The 22,466-nt window shown below is 42.0% G+C and overlaps 2 protein-coding genes and 1 long non-coding RNA gene across 6 annotated transcripts in view; 2 read left to right on the forward strand and 1 right to left on the reverse strand.

Moving 5' to 3' along the window:
- Positions 1 to 17,921, forward strand: HMMR (hyaluronan mediated motility receptor). Of its 4 annotated transcripts, XM_081899143.1 has the most exons (19): positions 81 to 169; positions 1,432 to 1,490; positions 1,619 to 1,717; positions 2,673 to 2,746; positions 3,510 to 3,599; positions 5,032 to 5,220; positions 6,693 to 6,773; positions 7,300 to 7,400; positions 9,157 to 9,228; positions 10,540 to 10,718; positions 11,021 to 11,139; positions 11,580 to 11,752; positions 12,125 to 12,241; positions 13,492 to 13,650; positions 14,160 to 14,306; positions 14,752 to 14,851; positions 15,413 to 15,589; positions 17,016 to 17,178; positions 17,755 to 17,921. In XM_081899143.1, exons 3-19 carry the CDS (start codon positions 1,714 to 1,716, stop codon positions 17,796 to 17,798), a joined length of 1,989 nt encoding a protein of 662 aa, XP_081755269.1. In that variant the 5' UTR covers positions 81 to 169; positions 1,432 to 1,490; positions 1,619 to 1,713; the 3' UTR covers positions 17,799 to 17,921. The 4 variants fall into 4 exon arrangements, with proteins under 4 accessions (XP_081755267.1, XP_081755266.1, XP_081755268.1 ...); XM_081899141.1 differs by lacking the exon at positions 1,432 to 1,490 and having other exon boundaries at positions 1 to 169; positions 11,604 to 11,752; XM_081899140.1 differs by lacking the exon at positions 1,432 to 1,490 and having other exon boundaries at positions 4 to 169.
- LOC309363141 lies at positions 14,487 to 21,680 on the reverse strand. The gene is made up of 3 exons (XR_014165269.1): positions 20,698 to 21,680; positions 18,821 to 18,992; positions 14,487 to 14,711 (listed from the first exon to the last, which is right to left on the reverse strand). It is a non-coding gene; the product is annotated as an uncharacterized lncRNA (long non-coding RNA).
- MAT2B (methionine adenosyltransferase 2 non-catalytic beta subunit) overlaps positions 20,265 to 22,466 on the forward strand; it is a 13,557-nt gene continuing 11,355 nt past the window's right edge. Inside the window, exons 1-2 of the mRNA XM_081899193.1 lie at positions 20,265 to 20,450; positions 21,893 to 22,087. Of these exons, the coding sequence (XP_081755319.1) occupies positions 20,280 to 20,450; positions 21,893 to 22,087 (366 nt within the window). The 5' untranslated portion in view covers positions 20,265 to 20,279. The remainder of the gene's footprint in view (positions 20,451 to 21,892; positions 22,088 to 22,466) is intronic.

Raw genomic sequence — 22,466 nt, forward strand, 5'->3', positions numbered from 1 at the left:
TCTTGGCCGGCGGCGCGCGTTCCTGATTGGCTGCGTTGAGTTCATATGACGCGGGAGGCGGGGCGCCGCAGTTTTTTGAATTCGTTCTGCTCGCTGCAGGCTGGGCAGACGCTGCTTTTCGCCATGTCGTTCCCGAAGGCTCCTCTCAGGCGCTTCAATGAGGCACCAAGTGAGTAAAGGGCCGGAAGGTGGGGAAGGGGCGCTCGGTTGCATCTCCAAAGAGCGCAGGGGGTGAATAAGCAGCGGGGAGAATCTACCCAGGGCTTTGCTGAGAGCCCGTCTAGTCCACCACCCAGTCCTCCCCCCCACACACCTATTTTTGTCCCCGTTTCTCTAAGGCACACTGCCTCTGAACATGGAAGCTCCACTTAATTCTGTGCCCCTTCCCCACTGAAGGCGATGTTTGCCTTCTCTTGTCCCAAAGTCCAGTCTCTTTTGGGTACCAACCTGTTTGTAGTCTAGTATGACTGGCTCAAGATCGTTTGCTGCCCGAGGTAAAGGGCAAGACACTTCTGCCTCCCATTCCATGTATAAATGTTCTTAATCTTAAACATTGGTAATGGTAAGTAGCAGAACAGAAGCATAACCACCCGACGACCCCCCACTTACCATTCCCCTCCCCCTCTTTTCTTCCTAGTTATTTAAATTCAGGTAGGTAGTCGTGTTGGTCTGATGCAGTTGAATTGTCCAGTAGCACCTTAGAGACCAACTAAGTTTGTTCTTGGTATAAGCTTTCGTGCGCATACACACGAAAGATAACAAGAACAAACTTAGTTGGTCTCCAGGGTGCTACTGGAATTTTTTTATTTTATTTTTTTAGTTATTTAAAGGAATTCATGAACCAAGAACTCATACACTGACCACTAATAATGAACCATATGTTGTAGATATTACTCCACATTTATTATGCCATTTTTGTGATATACTGTACAAATGAGATGAGAAAACTTGGTATACTTATTTGTACATTATTTTTGTTTTTAAAACCCAATAATAATAATAAAACATTGGTGATGGTACAGGGTCATTCACTGCACCTAAAGGCACCAGCTGGCTTACATGGTGCCAGACAGGCCTTGTGCACTGCTCCGTTCCTTTGTTTTTCTTTAGCTGATAGTAGGACTGGCCCTAAGTTTTGCCCCCTTCATTTTAAAATTGACTTTTAAAGCAATTCTTAAGGCACCAGGAAATGGATGGAGTTTTTTTTTCTTCTTTTCAAGTTATAACAATATTGCAAATGGTTACATTGCATAATATTTGTATTATTTCTCAATGGGCCCTGATAACGCATTCACGATCATTGTTATTGGTTTAGTTGGCCCAGACTAAAGTTTGTAGTGTCCCTTGAATTGGGTCATTTCTACCCTTTCATCTTGTGACTATTTTATCAGGAATTCAGAGATTATCAAAATATATTCCCTTCCTCAACAGAAATATGAAAAGGAGGTGAAAGAACCCCAGTGCACAATGTAATGAATGCAAACACTGTAGTAAGGATTAATTCAGCTTTTTCTGCAACAGTTGGCTATCCAAAATGTATATATATATTTAAATGGGGGTTTTTAAATCAGGGCTTTGATTTTTGCTGAATGTTCATCCTTCTTCCCACCTTATCTAGCTTGTGCCCCATCACCAGGCGCTTATGATGTCAAAACTTCAGATCCATCAAAAGGACCTGTGTCTTTTGACAAGTCCCAACGATTCAAAGAGCATATGGGTAATGAAATCGTGGAAAAGCTGGATTGGCAAATGCTTGCTTGATGCTTCTTTAACAAGCTTCAGATCTGCGCTTCATGCATGAAGAGTCTGTTCTCATCGTCCATTCTTAACCATGTTCCATGTTTGTCAATGACCTCCAGTAGTGTTATGTGTGTGTACCTGAACTCACATGTGCGCAGTCAGCACTCATGTATGTTCATATACACACTACTGAGAGGTTTAGGAGCTTTTGCTGGAGTTATGACTTGCGCTTGTTATGGATGTGCATTAACACTTACTGTCCTTCTGCTTTAGAGCTCCTGTTTGTTGGATTCCTACTTGTTTAATTATAAATTTGTTAATTTTGCTGTCTTGTCTAAACACCCAAAGAATAATGGAAGGTAAAATAACACTAAGAGGGTGACTTGTGCTTGTGTCCATGTTAGCTTACTTACAGGTAGTCATTCCAACTTTCTCCTTGTAACTTCATGCTGTGGCACTTATTCATGCCCCAAAGTAGATTTGCTTATAGTCAATGTTTGTTTTGTGATGTCTCTAGACAATGTGGGAATGGTTGTATAAAGTTTTCTGTGAGACACCTGGGAAATAGAAGTACATCTGCTTAGTCCTTTTTTTTTTTAATGGCTGAAACATAAACCTTTTTCAGGTGGTTCTCCAAGATGGGAATTTCACATGTGGGGACACAGACAAGCGCAATAGTGCAACCTTGCCACCCTCTTCTAATTCAGGGGTGATTGGTTTATATCTGTGCAAGTGGAACCCTGATTTGCCAGGGTTCTATGTTACATTGAATGGATAATGCACTTGTTTCTCCATTTCATTTTGTCCACAAGCATCATTTCATGGATTGTTCTTGTGTTTCCCATCTATGGATGCTGAACATCTAAGGATGTTGAACAAATAATTTGGAAATGGAATATGGTGAAAATTCTCTTATTTTTTTCTTTTCGTAGAGGACACAGGAATTCAGCAGAATGTTACCAGTATGAAACCTTCATCAACTGCTGCAAGAAAACTTGACTCGAAAGTAGGATTCATATTCTATCTTCCGTCTCCCTTTTTCTAGTGCTGTGTCAAAATCTGCCCTTTAACTTTTCATGATTATTTTTTCTCCCCGGGGAATGGCTTCCATGTTTCTGACTTGTTCTTGGAACTCAATAGAACTTCTCTATAATTTTTATGGATGTAGGCTTTGAGCTTACTTTATTGTTGCAAGATGGCATAGGGTGGAGTGTTATATATGCACACTTTATAGTAAACATTTTCCAGTCCTTTGCAGCCTCCCTGGCTGTCTGAGCTTCCTGATTTGAGAAAGTTCTGTGGGAAGAGTTGCTTCATGACCTCCTCCCCTGGATTTTAATTGAAATATTGGCACCCATGAAGGCTGTAGACAGCAGACAATTGGTGAGATAATTTTTAGAATGAAAGGAAAGGCACATACCCATAAAAGTAAGGCAAGCACCACAAAACTCTGCATCCCACCCAGGATAATTTTGCTAAAGTTTTCTCTTTTCTTTACAAATACAGTCCTTTTGAAAGCCTGTTATAACTGTCAAACTGGGATAGACTGAAAGATCACGGGTCTTTAGGAGTTTCTTCATATACGTTTGGGAAATTATTTCCCCCCAGCAATTGGGAAGGAGCATGTGTATATTTCTCAACTGTCTGCTGGATAAGTTGCATTTGCACTTCTGAAAAGCTGTGCTCATAAAGTGTGGGTGAAATCAAAAGGAAATTGGTTTTTAGGTTTCAGCCCTTTTATGAAACAAACCTATTTTCTTGGCCTCTAGAATGTAAAGCCAAACAGCTCGGGAATGAAAGCAGGAAAGGATTTGGCCAGCAAAAAAGACTTGAAAACATGCAAGGAGTTGGAAAAGGAGGTATAAACACTTACATCTCTTTTAGTAGCTTAATTAAATAAATCTATTGCATTTCTGGTGTGACAATCTATGGTTCTTTTAGGTTTGCAAAATCTGAAAGCAGCCCTGTATAGGGAAGTTTTTTATGTTTGATGTTTTACTGTGCTTAATGCGTTTAATTTGTTGGAAGCTGCCCAGAGTGGCGGGGAAACCCAGTCAGATGGGCAACATATAAATCATAATAAATTATTGTTATTATTATTAGGTCTCAATTAATTCTTAAACCTCTTCAGGCTTGTTGGAGAGCCAAAGATTTGACATGTTATTACATAATTTGACCCAAGACACTGGATATATTGGAGTGCAGCATTTTCCCTCAGTGTCACTACTGTCTCCCCAAATTTCCTAGTGATGTTTAAATAAGTGGGTGGTCAAATCAATTTGTGTATTAGTCAGCATAATAGGAAACTCCCCTTGGAAGTACCCAAGGGCCTTTAAGTCACCTGGCTATCATCAAACTCAACATCATAAGCCATTTTGACATTGATGTTACAGGTGTCTGGAGTGTTTCAGTGATAGTTCTTTGTTTATATGTAATGTTGGATTTATGGTTGGCTTACTTGTAAACTACTTTGAAATCATTTATAAAAGCTGACATGTGAATTATTGCTCTGGTGGGTGACTTGGGGTTCCATTTAGACAGTTTGCTTTACTGAGCATTCATTCTGATGTATTTGTAGGGAGCTTTGATGACATTGCATCAGTTCCACTGCATTTCCCCACCACTTCCTTGTATCACAAAAAGTCTGATCATTCAGAGAAGTGGGCTTGTGACACAAGCCTTCCCAAACAACTGTAATTGTGGCAAACTGAATTTGCTGGCATTGCAACTGAATCAGTGTTCGAAACTCCCATTGTTCTAGGGGCATTTGTGAGCAGGAATTTCATTAGCAGTCTCTGAGCTCTGGGTGCAGTACTGTGCCTAAGATTTCAGATTAAAACTGCAGAGTGGATGGAAAGGAGGACCTTTTTCTGCCTCCTCACTTCTAGCTACTCTCTGAAGACTGGAGAAGAGACCCTCTTAAGCATATTAGGGGCGTGGGGAGGAGAAGGACTATGTGAAAAATGAACATAATATTTTAGCTGCAGTTCATTCATTTTCAGCTTTGTATTCTTGTTATAAAAAGTGTGCCCAGACATTCTGTTGTTGCGCCCACAACCTAGGTTTAAGGTGCCATTTAGGTCCTAGCTTTCATTTCTCAGTTTCTAACACTGGACTAAATCCCACCCAAAAATAATGACAGTCTGCAAGTGCTCTGGGACAATTAATTCAATTGTGTTACTTATAACAAGAACATTTTGGAATTTCAACTAGTAATGAAACAATATTGTGGGGGAGGGGGACTTGCTTCCTGGAACTATTTCTCAGCTAATTTCATGTGTATTACTGTAGATTCGGGTGCTGATTGGAGAACGTGGCCAGCAGGATAAAAGGCTGCAAGCTCTGGAGGAAGATCTTGCAAAGTCTGAGTCAAAGCTGTCTGCTGCAATTAGGGAGAAAACCTCACTTTTGGCGAATATTGCTTCTCTGGAAAAGCAGCAGCTGGAGTTGATCAGGACCAATGAATTACTGAAATCAAAGGTACATATCATTATGGTTTATGTAGCTGCTGTGGTGTTTGGCCCCTCTTTAAGAGGCAGAGTGAGCACTTATCTTCTGGTGGCAGTTTCCTCCTGCAAAGCTTTGTGCTTGAATGGGTCTGTCCTTAAGGCACAGTGGGTGAACAGTAATTTCACAAACATGTCATAATCTTTGTAGTTAAAAAAATAGAGATGGTGCCCATCCTTTCTCCACCTTTCTTGGTAGCCCTGCTAAGTTGTTTACAATTATGCCTTTATTTTACCAAGTAAATACTAATTTTGGGGTGTATACAGTTAAACCTCGGCTCCCGAATGCCAAAAACCTGGAAATAAATGCTCCGGTTTTCGGAAGCTGAATGTCCACCGTGGCGTCTGCTCAAGTGCAGGAGGCTCTTGCAGCCAACCGGAAGCTGCACCTCAATTGCTGAACATTTCAGAAGCTGAACGGGCTTCTGGAACGGATTATCTTCAACAACCGAGGTTTGACTATATTGTCTCGCTATCTACTTAATGTGACTTTAGACAGTAACAAACTTAAGCATGGGACATTCTTCCCTTTAACACACTTTAAAATGTGAGGGTTTTGTGCAGCAAGTTCCCTTTCAGCAGGACACCCTACACTGGCATTGAAAAGATGAACACAGAAGTGACTACGTATTGTGTGCACTTCCAAGCACTGATTTCCAATGGATGGGTTTATGCACGTGCTGGAAGCTGTAATTCCCTGCAATAGCATTCTGCAATTTGATGCTCTCCAGATGTGTTGGACTGCAGTTTCCATCAGGTTGGGCAAGGCTGCTGAACACACAAGGCATGGGAATAGGTTTCATTGACTGCAAGGGGACTTACTTTTAAATCCTTCTCTTTATTTAAATTAACTTTTGGGGGCATTCTGCATTAGATGATCCTGCTAGATCAGGCCAAAGACCTATCTCACAGTGGCCAACCAGATGCCTGTGAGATGCAACTGCACTCTGCCCACCTGCAATTCTCAGCACCTGGTATTCAGAGACCTGATAATCCTCTTTTAAAGCCAACTTGATGACCTTTTCCCACAGCTGCCACACACTGGGTCAACAACTTCGGCAAACTATCCACTATGACCCCAAGGTCTCATTCCTGACCAGCCACTGCCATTTCAGAACCCAAGAGTAAACATGTGAAATCAGAGCATATTTTTGTCCTGGTATGCATCACTTTCTACATGTTTACATTTAATTTCATTTGCTGTTTTGTCACCGATTCAGTTTGGAGAGGTCCTTTCGGAGCTCTTCACACACTCCTTTTGTTTTAACAACCTCGAACAGTTCTGTAGGCTCACACTCCAATTTGTTCCCATTGGAATCTAGAATGGCAGAGGGTAATTTTGGCTAGATAGGATTTGTTCTAGCTAGGTTGCGCCTGAAGATTCCTAGAGATCAGAACTAAAAGTGAGAAGAAAACTTTCCTTCTCTCCTGCTTTCTCTTCTTAAGTTCCTTGAAGATGGAACACGGAAGAATACAAGGCTATGGATAGAGGTAATGAAGCTGCGGAATCTCAGGAATGCAAAGAAGGTGAGTTACAGTACTCAGTATGGGATTAAAACCATATCTATCACAGTAAAACTAAGACTTTAAACTTCTTGGCTTATGGGGAGAGGGAGGGTGAAATCTAATGTAATGCTAAGTCTCATTCCATTAGTGCAAAGATTTCTCCTTGCACAAAAGGACGTTCTTCCCTTCACCACCACCACATCACAGAAAAATTGTTCTGGTGTTCCCTCAACACAAGCAAATTTGGCGGGGCAGTATTCTTATTGTGCAAGCAGAAGCCCTTGCCCTGATGGGATGCAGTAGTTGAAAACCACCCTCAATGTTGATCTGCTAGGACTACAGATTTTCTTTATGAATCCATCAGTGAGGGATAGTTCAAAATTGCTAATGTAGACATTGAACAGTGGGAGAGTTCACATTGCTCAGGTTAGGTTCCTTTTATTGGTTGACTTATTGCTGCTAAACTTTAAAATTTTGAATAAGGGAAGATTTGATTATCTTTTAAGGTTTTAATCTTTTGTGAAATGCCTGTGCATGTGGTTTTTAGACAGGCCCTGTTAAACAGGAAGACACAGAAACGAAACTGCACAAAGTTCAAAAAGACTTGGAGCAGTCACAGGAAAAAGTAGCACAGCTGGAAGAGCAACTGTAAGTTACTGCATGAAATGTCAAACAGCAACCCTTTTTGTTAACTTTGTGGTACTTTAGTAGGCTAACCTTTTAAGTGTAAAGGGTCTTGAAAGGTAGAAGTCAGTAACCGTCTTCTACGGCAAACTGCTTTCTGAAACACTGAAATGTTACTTTTTAAGGCTTTCTCTTTTTTTAACACAAATATTTTACTTAACACAAATATTTCAGACTTGGTGCAGGTGAGTGGCCAGTGAAATACATTTGCAAGCTATAGTATGTTTCTTTCAACTAGTCCATTCAACTTCAGTTACTTTGCTCCTTGTTGTTTAGTCGTTTAGTCGTGTCCGACTCTTCGTGACCCCATGGACCAGAGCACGCCAGGCACTCCTGTCTTCCACTGCCTCCCACAGTTTGGTCAAACTCATGTTCGTAGCTTCGAGAACACTGTCCAACCATCTCGTCCTCTGTCGTCCCCTTCTCCTTGTGCCCTCAACCTTTCCCAACATCAGGGTCTTTTCCAGGGAGTCTTCTCTTCTCATGAGGTAGCCCAAAGTATTGGAGCCTCAGCTTCACAATCTGTCCTTCCAGTGAATGCTCCTTAGTTAGCAATAGCATTCCAGTGAATGCTCCTTAGTTAGCAATAGTGCTCTGTTGGAATCTTTTAGAGTGGCCAAGCAATTGTATCCATGTTGTTGTATCCATAACATGTTTTTTTGACTACCGTGTCCTAGTTGGACATCTTAAGTAACCATCTGCTCACTGGAGAGCCATTTAATCAATAGTAATTAAAATCAGATGTTGGACAGTAAACTTCCCCACTATTCTACCCAGATGGATTTCTGTTCAAAATCAGCACCTCTGTTTATAACAATGGCTTAGCTGAGAGTGGAGAGAAAGAGGGGTGTTGTCCTTGTATTTAGCGTTGCTTTCTCCTGTGACTCCTGAACTCTTAAGTGCCTTTCCCTTTAAGAGAAACAGCTAAGAAAAGAGCTGAAACGTGATGACTGCAGGGATATCAATGGTCCAGAAGTATCCAGTGCAGAGTGATTGTTTTCAGGTCTTAACCCGTAGTGGTTGAGGATGGAGTCTCTACTGAGTATGGCCTGTATTGCTTTTTGTAAGCATTATGCGATAACATGAGCAGCACCACGCTGCTGCTTTCCACAATTCAATTGGTCTGTTGGTTTTATTATTTGCTATGGCTTTGCGTACCCTTGGATACTGATAAAATAATGCTTAGATAGAAATACAGTGGTGCCCCGCAAGACGAACGCCTCGCAAGACGGAAAACACGCTAGACGAAAGGGTTTTCCGTTTTGGAGGCGCTTTGCAAAACGAATTTCCCTATGGGGTTGCTTCGCAAGACGAAAAACTCTTGCGGGTTTTTTCCGCTTTTTCCCCAAGCCGCTAAGCCGCTTAACAGCTGATCCGCTGATTAGCCGCTTAACAGCTGATCGCTAGAAGCCGCTAGACCGCTGTAGCGCTAATCCGCTAAGCTGTCAATGGGCTTGCTTCGCAAGACGAAAAAACCGCTAGACGAAGAGAATCGCGGAACGGATTCTTTTTGTCTTGCGAGGCACCACTGTAGAGATTGTATGTCTAAATTGTCAGTGAACATTTGACAACGTGGGCCATGATTTTGAACATATATCCATAGAATTTTTAAAATGGAAAAACACATTTCAGAAAGGTGACATTGGTAACACTCACTTTTTTCTGATCAAGTTTCTAAAGACCCTATGCCGTGTTCCCATACATTTTCATTCTGTTTTAGGACAGCAAGTGAAAGGCAAGCTGAAGAGACATGTGACTTAGAGAATCTCCTGGAATACATTGCAGAACTTGCGTAAGTCAAGTATACTTACAATCTTACTTTCACAGCTTTGACACAAGCACTGTGGTAAAGGAACATTGGGACTTGGCCTTGCACGTTATATTTCTACGAAAAGCCTAAGATTTGAATTTGCCTAATTGTGCATTTGTCTGCACTTGTTAAACTGAAGTGTGAAGCTAGTGGTTCCCAATGCCATAACTTCCATGAGCTACGTTTTTAGAGGTGACGAGTCCATTACTGGTTCTCAGAGTGGGTGTCCACAAATGTTTACTAAGATAAAAGCTGGGTTTTTGCCTAGGCTGCTGCTGTTCTATGGAAGTGAAGGCAGGGTTTGGAGAAGTGCCCCAGTCTTCAGTTGGCATTTGTGGATGGGATGGACCACAAGTGTCCATGTTGGCTTACTGATGAATCTTGAGTCAGCATTGATGGTACTGTTGAGAAAAGAAGAGACTACCAGCAGGTAGCTGTTCTAACCCAAGATGCTGGTACATCCATCATTTATAAGGGTAGAGATTATGGTTAATTAAGATTGTCTTCTCCAGCCAGGTGTCATCAAGATGTTGCTATACTACAGCATCTGTTTATCTCAGACCAGTGGCATTGCTAGCTAAATTTGATGGGATTTGGATTCAAGCTGGAGGGTACCAGTTTGGGAAAGGCTAGACTAGAAAATGCAGTTTGCTAATATTCCTATATCTTTGGCTAACATACCAGCTTATGTTTATTTGGGAAGGCATTTAGACACTGGAGTGTTTAGTTGTGGATATCTGCTACTCTTACTCTATACATTGAGGAGTCATCAGCCAGAAGCTTCTAAAACTGCAAGAGAGCCATTACCTCTCCTAAATGCATCTTTGGGCATTTTAGGAACAACAAAAAAATCAGAAGGGCCTGTTTGGTTACTTTTTGGCATATTTCAGTCCCAACAATTGTTACAAGCATTGTGACTTCTAAAGGACTTTGGGTGACCTCTTTTTCTGGTTTAGAGAGTTTGAGGATGTTAATGGGATCCAAGTCCTTACCTGAAAATGAAATGAAGATCCAATCAAGGAGCAGCATGCTAAATATAACCTTAAAATAAACAAAACAAAAATAACTAGGGCAGCTTTACCAAGATATTCTTGTGATCTCTTCTTCAAGCAGTAGTAAAATGTGGCTACTTCAGGATATTTCTCAGAAGAGACTGCTTGCACTACAGGGGCCTAAAATAAGACTCACTACATTGCAAAGCTAGTGGAAGTTGCTGAGCTGAGATTTAACTTTTGCCAAAGTAAACCTACTGTAAACTAAGAAAATCATGTGTGTGTTTTTTCTCCCCAACAGCAATGTTTCAGAACAAGTTGATAAATACAAGCTGGATGTCATCCAGTTAGAGGCAATAATAGAAGCCAAGAATAAGGACATTGACACATTGCAAAATACTCTTGAAACAAAAGAAGCAACAATGTCTACAGAAATTGAAGAACTGCATGAAAGATGCAAGCTGCTTGAACAGCAAAAAGGTGACCATAAAGTTAGTGTGTTTTGGCCAAATATGCCTACGTTACTTTCAGCTGGCTCTCATTTTCTCAACGACAGCTCCAAGTTTAATCTTGACTGATGTGCACAGTATTATGAGGCAATTTATTTTTATTGGTGGTGGAAATCATTGTGCCAAGCAAACCTTTTCCTGTATGTTACTTTTACTTTGGAGACACAAATGCAGGAATCTAGGAATGAACTGGGAATGGCAGAGCACAATTTTAAATTTCTATCTATATCCAAGCAGTTTTTTTGTGTAATTTTGTATTCTTTTTTTTTTTAGAGAAATGCTTAATTGAATATGGAGAAAAGGAGAAAACAGCAAATGCGGAGATAGATCTCCTGAAAGAAAAACTGATTCAAGAAGAACAGGAGCGCCAAAAGCAGAAGGAAGCCTATAATGTAAATAAAGCTGAGCAGGAGTCTAGAAAGCTGAAGAGTTTTATCCCGCTAGTCACCATTTGCAGACAAAGAACAACTACTGTTGGAGATTTTGTGCTGCTATTTCACATTATCTGGAGCTCCCTAACTTATTTCACTCTCGGCAGTATTGGAGCATAATGGGCATAGCTTTGGGTTATGTCTCAGATTATTGAATCAGCCACCCCAATTTGCCACGGAGAGATTGGGCTGTGGGCGTAGTGGTGGGGTAGTGTCTCAAAATTTCATCAAAATAGCTTCAAAAAATAACATCTGTGTCTAGAATACTTTCTTAAATTAGGAAGCAGTGGCAAAGAATGTTGGGTTGAAGCAGAACATGATCAGAAGGAAGGGTAACTTGGCAGATTGTTCTAATTAATGGGTTCACTTGAGCTACATGCTATTTGTTGAATCTACTTCAGGTGGCATCTGCTAATTTGCGTCAGGGATTGGAAAGAGAATTGAGAGAAACCATGGCTGAGTTGGAGAGACTGCACGCTAAAGAAGACCAAGTTGAGATGGTGGTGAAACACTTGGAATATGTGAAGGAATCCCAAGCTGAGAAGCTAGCAGCGCTGGAAGCAGAACTGAGAGGGTCTGTAGAGAAATAGTGATTTGCATACTTACATTTAGACATAGTTCTCACAAATGGCAGGTGATGTGAGCAAACCTGTACTTGAGCTGTAGTCTTTCAAGCTGCAGGTGAAAAAGATCACATGACATATATTGATAAAATAGTGTGTGTGTGTGTGTGTGTGAGAGAGAGAGAGAGAGAGAGCACATTAAGCCATTTTGTGCACATTGCTTTTAACTCAAAAGGACTAGGGTACTTAAATGGAAAGGTTGCATTAGACTCAGAAACAAGCACTTGGAGGCACTGGCTCATAAAATTTTGGCTAGCTTTAGGGGAGGGCTGTTCTTAAAAAATACTGCTGTTCACTTTTTGACTCACCACTCCCCACCTCAGGAAAACTGAAGAGTTGGAGAAATTAGGTTCATTGCGCAGAAGTACTGTTGTGAAGATGCAGGAAGAGCATAGCAATACTCTGTGTAGGCTTGGGGAGACCGTTGCTGAATTTGAAACGTACGTAAGTCTTTGGGTAGTAAGTGGATGCTTTCATTTCTTCTCTGCTCTTGTGTAAATGGTGTGTTTCCCCTCTGTCTCCTTCTCTCCCCCTTTCACAGTTGACTTATTTTGGTTGATGCTGGTCTTAAGAACTGTAGAACATTGGCCTTTCCCCTTTTCCTTTGGCCCATGAAAACATCCAAGTCAGGACATGGTGATGGGATGGGCAAAGCAAATTGTGGGTATTGCTGTGTGGCATTGCATATCTCCTGTGTCCGCCCCCCCCCCCCAAATGATTCGTATTTATTTCAGCTTTCATCTCCCATTAACACAAATCTGAACTCAACACTTGCAGAGGGTTTCAGGTCCCCCACTCCAGTTCCAGAGTTTTATCAAGGCAAACTGCTGCAGACACATTCATCTTGCATGTGCATTGACTTGCTTCTACAACAAAGTATTTTGTGTTGTTAAACAGTAGTAGACACACTCTCTCTTTGAGATCCTTCCCAAAAGGCAGGTGGTGCTGGTTAGGAAGGAAATCATCCAGGAGTAGCAGAAACAGGGCAGACCCTTTCCCCTGCCCTCTTCTACCCCCTGGACTGCTGCTACTTATATGCCATAAAATGAGTATGGTCTACCTTGTTGATGTGTTACAAGGTTAAATATATTTAACTAACTGCTGAAATGAGGGTAGGTGGGTAATTAAATAGCTGTCTATGACACCAACCTTGCTAGTCTCCCTTTTGGGAGGGGGCAGGAGTGGATAAACGGTCGCTCACTCCAGATGCTGTTGGGACTCCAATGCCCATTATCATATCCCAGTAGCATGCCCAGTGATTGGATATGATGGGAGTTGGAGTCTGACACATCTGGAAGGCTATAAACTTCCCATCCTTGATGTAGGAGAGATAGAAAAATGGAAGGCATTATTTGACTAGCAGCATGATGGGGTTTTGTGTGGCACATGGGGAAATTGGCATTAAGCCCTTGATAAAACCTTAATTCCCGCAAGTGATTTGAATTCTGCTATGCAGAGCTCTGAAGCAGTGTGACCCTTGTCCGGATAGTTTGCACCCATGAAGGAAGTTTATACCTCCCCCTGACCCGATCTAAGCTGTTGATATGTAGGCAAGGAGGAATAGGAAGAGTGAGTTGACCAGTGCCAGAGGTGGGGGTGGGGCAATGCATGGCGTGTAAGGCATGACAAAAGAGAGCTTGAGCGTAGTGTCCAAGTCAAGCAGGAATGTAAATATTGTAACCTTTCTTAGTTACAAAGCTTTTGTGGTCCAAGAAATCACATCCCTCAAACAAGAGAAAACGGCCCTGCAGGACAGATTACTTGAGATGAGCAAAACTGTGCAGCACGTGACACAAAAGATGGAAGATGCGCAGCTTGCAAAAGACATGGCGCAGAAAGAAAATGCAAGGTAAGGGTGATGATAAAAAATTTCACCCGATAGACCTGGATAGTGAAGTGGGATGATATTTGCATGTGTTTGCTCAGCCAGATTTCTGCCTGTCTAGGCTAAAGAGTTGTTCGTCACTAGCACAGATCATAAATTATAACATCTCTCCCACCCCCATCAAAAGGTTTAGACAGAATATGCTACATATTCATCTCCAAAGGCCCAAATAACAGCTGAGGGGAGCAGTCTTGTCTCTTGGTCCTATCAAAGAAAAGCATGCATACAGGATAGGATTTGTATAATAAAAATTGTGAATCCTTCGCATTGTACCAGTGTGTAAATTGTGTAACAGATTTGATCCTACAAAGTGAGGATCTAGTCAAAGTACTTGACTCTTAACTGACTTTTAGTACTTGACTCTCATGGCAACTTGTGCCATTTATCTATATGTTCATTCTAATTTTTTGCCGACCATCCATCAGGCGGAGAATTTAATAAGCTCTCCTTCCCTTTACCCACTCCCCACTTAGGATGATTCTGGATGCCCAGACAAAAGTAGCATTAAAAGATGCAGAAATAAAAAGAATAAAAGAATCAAGTATTGTGGAAATTGCTAATCTGCAAGCAAAACTTGAAGAACAAAGTGAATATTTTAAAAAGCAACTTGAAATAGAAAGGTAAGTTTCACAAGTTTGAGTTTATTTCTGTGCTGTGTTCTGGCCAAAAAGGTGGCTCACAAAGGTTAAGAGGTATATGAAATTCGAGCAATAACCTTGGTTTACAAAATTAAGACAACGAAATCCCAACACACACAAACCAACAAGTGTGTGTGTGTGTGTGTGTGTGTGTGTGTGTGTGTGTGTGTATGAAAAATATACATGTCCCCCCCCCCACCTACCTAGAGACAAGAATGTCCAGAATGCCAGAGAGCAGAAATAAAGTTTTGGGCAGCCACCTTCCCACCATAGCTCCTCTTTTATAAGGATCCCAGGAAGGAGAGTAGGGTGAAGCAGGTGTAAAAGCATGCTCCTTGGTGCCCCAAATGCAGGCTCCCCTGGGTCTTGCATCAGGTAATTGGATCTCTGAAATGAGGAATGAATTGCACGGCTTCTGTTTCCTTAGGAGAACTGTTGCTGAAAAAGTAGAAGCTGATTGCAGAGAGAGCCTGGAAACATGGCGTACCCAGTACGAAGACCTGCTTAATAAAGTCAAACCCTTTCAGGTTAGTCTGTTTAAAGCCATTAAGAGTATAGATACTGCAAAAAATACCAAAATAAACTCTGGAATTTTCACTACTCTCCAGGTGCTCCCGCTGCCTTAAACCAGGGGTAGTCAACCTTTTTATACCTACCACCCGCTAATGCATCTTTCTTGATGGTAAAATTTCCTTACTGCCCATCAGTGCTCGATGGAAGGAGGATTCAGCTTGTGCCGTAGAACCCCCTACCGCCCACCTAGAATCCTGAAATGCCCACTAGTGGGTGGTAGCAACCAGGTTGACAACCCCTGCCTTAAACACTATTAGCTGTGGTAAAATTCAGTGATGACCATACACGTGCAGTTCCCTATCCCCTCTACGGCCCTCTATGCCTTCCAGAAATTTCTCTGGAGGGTTGGGGACCCTCAAGCAGATGTTGATGTTGGCTTTCATCCGGGGTGGAGGGAGGTGGTGATGGGCAGTTTCTTTATTGAATTGGTTATACAGTAAGGACACAGCATCTGAAAGCAACTCGAGTTTTGCTGATCGTTTTTAGTTCATCCTATATGAAATGTTACATTTCAGAAACAACTTGATGCATACGAGGCAGAGAAGAATGCCCTTTTGAATGAGAATGGTGCCGCCCAAGAAGAGCTGAACAAACTTAGCGACGCATATGCCAAGCTGTTGGGCCATCAGAATCAGAAGCAGAAAATCAAGCATGTCGTGAAACTGAAAGAAGAGAATGCGCAACTGAAACAGGTTTGTGATAGGCAGCATTGCTATGAGTTGGAGCAAAACAAACTCAGGAGGCTGAATACCCATCAGTCTGGATGCAAAATGGGGGCCATGAAAAAATCCAGCAATGGCCTGACACTGTGGGGGTAGGGGAGATGGCATGAGGTACAAAGTAATGCATATGTTTTCAGCACCAGTCGGGCTTTTTAAGGTAGATTGTTGACATATTGAGCCACTGACAATACGTAAGGAGAAGCTGTTATACTGATGCTTCTAAGGTTTTTAGTGGAATTACCTGTTTTTCAGATTAACGTACCCTACCATAGGTTTGCTTGTTTGAAGGGGGTGGGTTAAGAATTAGATGAAATAAACATGTGAATTAAAAGAAAATGGCATTTAAGGGAGGGAGGGGACTACTTCACAAGTTCCTGTCAACTGGCAGGATGCAGATGACTATTTTTGCACCTGGCTGGGGGCAGCAGGGAGTGTTGCCAAAAAGGATGTAAAGAAACCACAAGCCAGCCAAACTCTGAGACAACCATTTCAAGGTCTGTCCTGAGAAAAGTTTGAGGTACATGCCTGTCGGAACAAAGACAATGTGATTTATAGAGATGGAGTTTATTTTGCTATTCCTCATTTTTTGGCAATTAGACCCATTGAGTTTAGTCCTTTAAAAGCTGAACATATGCTTTCTGATAGTCATAGCCACAAAAGATTCTGAATGTGTCCTAGAGCTTTGTTTGATGTAGATATCTTTAAAAGCTGATAAAGCCTAATGGATTTTTACAATTGCCCGGTTCACATGTCATGTTAAACCATAGTTAAACACGATGATTTAATGTGAATAGGTGCTGAAAAGTTCTCATTCAGCTCCCGTTGTTCTTTTTATGCCTCAAACCCAGGTCATGGTTTGTTTGCAGAGATGGAAACCAATACTGTAGTAGTAAACAAGGTTTGTTCTTGGCTTCCTGCTCATAGTTTATTTGAAGAGAAACAATTCACAAGGCCAGGCAGCATGACAAACTTGAGCCTGTATCAGCATGCTACCAAAGTTGTGTTTTTAATATGGCTTACTGTGGAAACAGAGCCAACAATAGTGTAAAGTGAGACGAGCCAGGAGCTATTTGCAGGTAAAAGTAAGGGAGAATTTCCTTTTGTACTACCTAATGAAAGGGGGAATTTAAATTTTGGGAGTGCGGGGGAGTCGAAGAGCATTCTTCAAGGACTAATCTTTTCCCAATGATCCCATTATATTAAAACTAGACTTTTTATGATCAAAATTTTTGTACATACACAATCCATGAGTTAATTTTTAAGCTGTTGTGCATTTTAGGCCTTCAGATTGAGTGGAATTAAGTCGGATCAAATTTAACTGAACCGGTTTTGAGTCACATCTTTTCATGTCACCAAATTTGTTGTGTAACTTACATTGAAGTATTCTGTTCTTTAGGAGGTATTAAAACTACGATCTCAAGTAGCAAAGGAAAAGAAAGTTCGGGGAGAGCTTGAGGACCAAATAAATGCAATTCAAGGCATCAAGCGATTCGATCCTTCTAAAGCTTTTCAGCATTCTGCCAAGGAAAATGTCAGTCCAAAAACACCTTTTAAAGAAAGTGAGTCTGCATAAATATACCACAGTTCAAATTTCTCAAGTGTTTTTAAGGATGTTGATAATACTCAATGACCTTATTTCTTTAATTTGTATTATCTTTTCAATTTATAATTAAGTAATGAACAGTAAAACAAAAATGGAACTGAGGTGCAAGTAATTGCTTACCCAAATAACAAAAACCTGCCCCACACCTGATTATATGTAGGTCAGGCAGAGAGATATGGTTGCCAGTGCACAATCAGAAGCCTAGAAGGGCATTCCTGATAATGTGTTGGTAAAACACAGCAGGTTTAATCTCTACCACCTCGCAGGGAACTCCTTCATGCATCTGTTGCCTAGGTGGTAAGTGTGCTTTTGAAGTCCTGTGAGGCTGGATCCTGAAATTTCTGGCTTGCAGATCCATAAAAGTTACCCACCCCGGCTTAGATTAGCAGTAGTCCTGTGATTTTTCTTCATCTGTACTTCCATCCTAATATTTCCTGCATTATTTCTGAACTGTTCATGTCTGCCATGCACAGGCAGACAGTCACTAAGAAGGCTTTTTCAAGTATCTAACAATGTCTTTTCTGTACAACAGGTAACAAACAAAATCCAGCCTTATTTCTATTGAACAGACCATGAAACAAACCCACGTTGCTGCTTCATATGTGAACATAATACAAGTCTTGACCTTTAAATTCAACTGAATGGTGTCTTTAAACATGTACTTTTAAAATCTCTTGAAATTAAAGCAACTATTAAAGATCTCCTTTCACAGTGTCCTTTTTTTTCTTTTGCCTAGAGAGAAACTTGCCATAGCACTGACATACTTGAGGTAGCAGCAGGACCCAATTAGACATTTTCTATGTGCCATTGCATCTAATATTTGCAGGTGTTTAAATTCTAAAAACACATGTCATGCTTGCTGTGTAAAAATCAATGCTACAAGGCTATGTATCCCAAGTGCCACTTGTTTACTGTAGCAGAGGGTATGCAAGTATTGTATCTTTCTGCAATTTAGAAATTGAAACAGTAGTTTTGGTTTTATCATTCTATGTTAGAATATCTCAGTTATGAATGTGCTTCTTTCTAGACACTGGAAATTTAAATTTGTTTTTTGAAAAAATAAAGTGGTTTGTAATACTTTAAGATGTTGGGATTTTTTTCTTGAGGTTGAAAGCATGGAAATCAAATGCTGCTTAATAGAATATTTTCTTCTGCTTTTGCAGGAGAATTTGTACCAACTTTGTTACCCATTAAGCTGCTTCTGTTGAGTTCAATATTCAATTCAGCACTATTCCACAATTGAGCGAGAGTTTCTGTGTAGAAAAAAAGGTAATAGGTGGGGCACTAAAGGAAGGTTCTTCCATAGGCACTTGAAACTCATCTGATACATTCCAGAGACCAAATGGGCCCAATGCCTGAAAGGCTTCACTCTTGTAGTGCAGGTTGTGTTTGGAAATAGACTTTGTTACCAGTAATTTGACTTGAATGGTCTTTCTGAAGGTCCTAGTGATTCTGAAGCTGCATCCAGACTGCATTCTGCAAGCAGAAGGGCAACTTTTATTCACAAGACTGAGATCTAGCAGGTGTTCCCATTGGAAAGACGAAAGGGAAGCCATTTTTGCTGAGGCCCCTTTACATACGCAACCCTCTACCCTTACCTTAACGCTGTTCCAGAAGATTTCCCAACTTTCCGGGGCTGCAGAGAAGAGGATTTAGCAATCCCCTCTTCTTTTTCTCCCTTCCTCCATTCTTTCTAGTTCTCTAATTCTACTCATGGACCCTCAGTCTTGCGAATTTTGTAGGCTTGGTGCTCCTTACTTCACACCCATCCTGGAACAAAATAAAAATGAACAAACATGCTATTTTCCAAATAAGAAAGGGCTATGGACAGAGGTCTTGCCCATTGGTTAATTTGTTCAGGTCTGTAGAGTGTGTTACATTTCTCACCCTTGGTTCTCTAACTTGCCATGTGAGGGCAATCTGGCTGTGACATCTGTCACCCCACTGATCACCAGGGTTGATTCGACTGATCTGGCTGGCTAGGCGGGTGTCTCCTCCCTCCCTCACCACTCTCTGTGTGTCATTCCCGAAGCTGCATGCTCGGTGGATGAAGACAACTATCCCAGATAGAAGGAGTGTACTGTTCTTCAGTCAAGAGTATATAATAGCTGTGCTCCCCTGCAAGAACATCCAAACAAGCAGACAAACTAAAAATTATAGACAAAGTTCTAACATTTATCTTTTCAAAAGTCAAGTTACTATACTGGTTCCCCCCCCCCCCCATCACTTCAGAAATGGGTGATTTGTAATAATGAAAAACCCACCCTCATTCCACAGAGGCTTTTGTTGTGCACTGGCTGCTTTTATTCACTGCCATTTGCAGAGCACCCCATTCTTACATTGTTTTAAAATCAGGAACAAACTTTCTTTAAACAGACACTGTCATAGTATGCCATGCCACAAATTTTTAAAGTCAATTTCCCCATTTTGATGCAGAGCACAGTTCTTGGCTGGATGCCTCACCCATTTGCCCTACTTTGGTTCCACGACTGCTTCCTGCATCAGCACATCACTGCAGCGCTTGTCCTAGCTGTACAGGAAAACAGTCTCCGGCACCAGGAGAAAAACATGTATTTTCATTTTGGCAATGGGTAGGTTTGGCAGCCTGAGCCAAGGTGGAAGGGCGACCTGTGCTTAAATTGACAATGTGAGGCTGCTGCGTGACGCGCAACACTTTGCAGTGCTGGTCTGCGTATTGCAAGCAGATTTTTTTATTAAGAAATAAAATAAACGGCATTCCAAACAGGGCCCCTGACTGAAGGATAGGCCGAAATACGTGTTCGGTAAATGGAAGCGACAAGACTTGAGTGTTTCCAACTATACGGCCAAAGAGCTTGAGCGCTTAGACATTGCGAACGGGCATTAATGGAGGGGGGAGGAGGGGAAGTGAGTGAGCTCGACGTGTTCCGTCGCGCAAGACTCTCGAGGGGCTCGCGCGCCGCCCCGTTCTAGAGGGACGGGCCAATAAGCGGGCTGGCCTTGAACGTGTCCCAACGGCAGCCGCGCGCGCGTCCGCCCACCCCTCTGAGGCCCCACCTTCCCAAGGCGAGGGAGCCAATGGGCTGCGGGGCTGTCGAGTGGGCGTGCCCTGTGAATGGCTGCCGCCGCCACCGCGAAAGTGGAGCTGAGCGCGAGCGGCGGGCGCGGACTGAGGCAGGCGGAGGGATGGTCGGGTGGGAGAAAGGGCTCCGGATCCGCTTCGAGCCCGGCAGGTGCTGGCTGGAGGAGGTGAGGCAGAGCTGGCGGCTTGGGGCTTCTCCCCCTCCTTCCCCTCCCTTCCTTCTCTCCGCGGGAGGTAAACAGCTACTAGCCGCGCCCCCTGAGTGGGGTGGGGCGAACCGAGGTGGGGCCGCCGCCGCTGCTGCTCGGGGGTCTGGGCAAAGCTTTGTAATGGCCAGCCCAGCCCTGCAGGGTAGGCCTCCGCTTGGGTGTTAAGAAAAACCCACCCCCGGGTTGAATGGCAAACACAATTTACCTGAGAGCAGCCTCCGTCGGGCTAAGATGGGGAAGTCTCAGGGCGATGGTGATAATACAATAATCCGATTTTAGGTGCCCCACTGTGCGCAGCGGGATTTACTTTCAGGCAGTGCGTTTTTCTTTAAAAAAATTGTTAGGGGTACTCTCATTTTGACTCCAGAAAATCACCATTTGACAGGTCAAATCGGGAAAAATAAATACAGTAAATGGACAAAAGTACAGTACAAAGATTCACAAAATGTTTAGGGGTATGCGTACCCCCCCAAAAAAGCACTGCTTTCTGGTGTAATCACCACCCCCAAGGCCTTATTTCTGGGCTGGGGAAGGGAGGGCGAAATGCACACTTCAGATGTTGCCTGCCTGAGAGGAAGCCTCGCTCATCATAGTAGGATTTTGCTCCGAGATCAGGATCAGTTTGTTAAAATGTTTTCCATGCCCTCTGTCTTAAGTAAAATAAAATAAAATTCGTGGGATTTCTGACCATTAAATTGCCCAGTGTGGGTTTCAACAGCAATGGGATCCTACAGCAATTAAAAGCAAATAAAACAATACAGTACAAAACTGGAATAGCAGCTTGTCACTGGTCTCTCTGTAACTAACAGCCCCTTCCCTGTGCTTGTAACTTGGGGTGGGGGAGGTGTTTATATGGTGGAATGGGGAACTAGTCATTCATCCCTCCCTCTCCTTTTAGGTATTTGATTCTGAACCACGCCTGTGATGTACTTCCTCACATAGCTGGAAATTCCACTTCAACCCACATATTTGAAAGAACATTTAATTTGATCATTCCAGTGACCATTTTTGCTATGCAAAGAAGCTTACTAAATTAGCTGCCTGGGAATTAGCCTTTTGCTGGAACAATTGTAAACATTATCTTTCTTTATACAATATATTTAAACAGTCCCTTTTGATGCAAGTCGGTTTCAGTAAGCAATAGTAAGATATGTCCTTCTGATGCTAAAAATGTAAAGCTTGGAGCTATAAGCAATCTAAGGTTGTTGTCTTCAGTATACTGTGAGCTGTTTGTGTAGTCCTGTGCATGCTTACCTTGGCATAAGTCCCATTGAACTCAGTGGGGCTTGCATTGGAGTAGACCCGCACAGAATGGCCCCTAAAGCCTTCTAAAACAAATATTAAACTATGGATTAAGTTTTGTTAAGAATATAGAAGATAACAATTTTCTTTTTTCACAGGAGGATGTTGATACGCCAAACAGACGTGTTCTGATTACTGGTGCTACTGGGTTGCTTGGCAGATCTGTGTATAAGGAATTTAAAGGAAATAATTGGAATGCTGTCGGTTGTGGGTACAGTAGGGCTCGACCAATGTTTGAGCAAATTAATCTTCTAGATACTACTGCTGTTCATAATATCATCCAGGATTTTCAGGTGAGAATGGTGGAAAGAAGGATAAAGCGGCTAACCACCATGTTTCTCTGAAGGTTTCTTCAGCAAATTCATGTTAGTTGGTCACATAAAGTTTTACTGATTGTCCACTATCACAGCAATATTTAGCTTTGTTTCTGTGTTGTTTTTTTCTCTGTAATCTCTGATGCAACCCTTGGTGCACTTTCTGTATATGAGGTGCATGATATGAGGAAAACTAGTGTGCAGGAAAGTAGCCATATACTAGTAGTCTAGTAGAACCTGGAAAGCCTGCTTTAGAATAACACTGCAGAATAATTTGGGCTTCTCACTTAGAGAATGATTAGGGAATTCCTTTCTTTTGGTTATGCAAATAAAAATGGGGGAAAGAGCACCTCCAATG

This window comes from Podarcis melisellensis, assembly GCF_964234715.1.
Source record: "Podarcis melisellensis genome assembly, chromosome: 2".
Classification (NCBI taxonomy): domain Eukaryota; kingdom Metazoa; phylum Chordata; class Lepidosauria; order Squamata; family Lacertidae; genus Podarcis; species Podarcis melisellensis.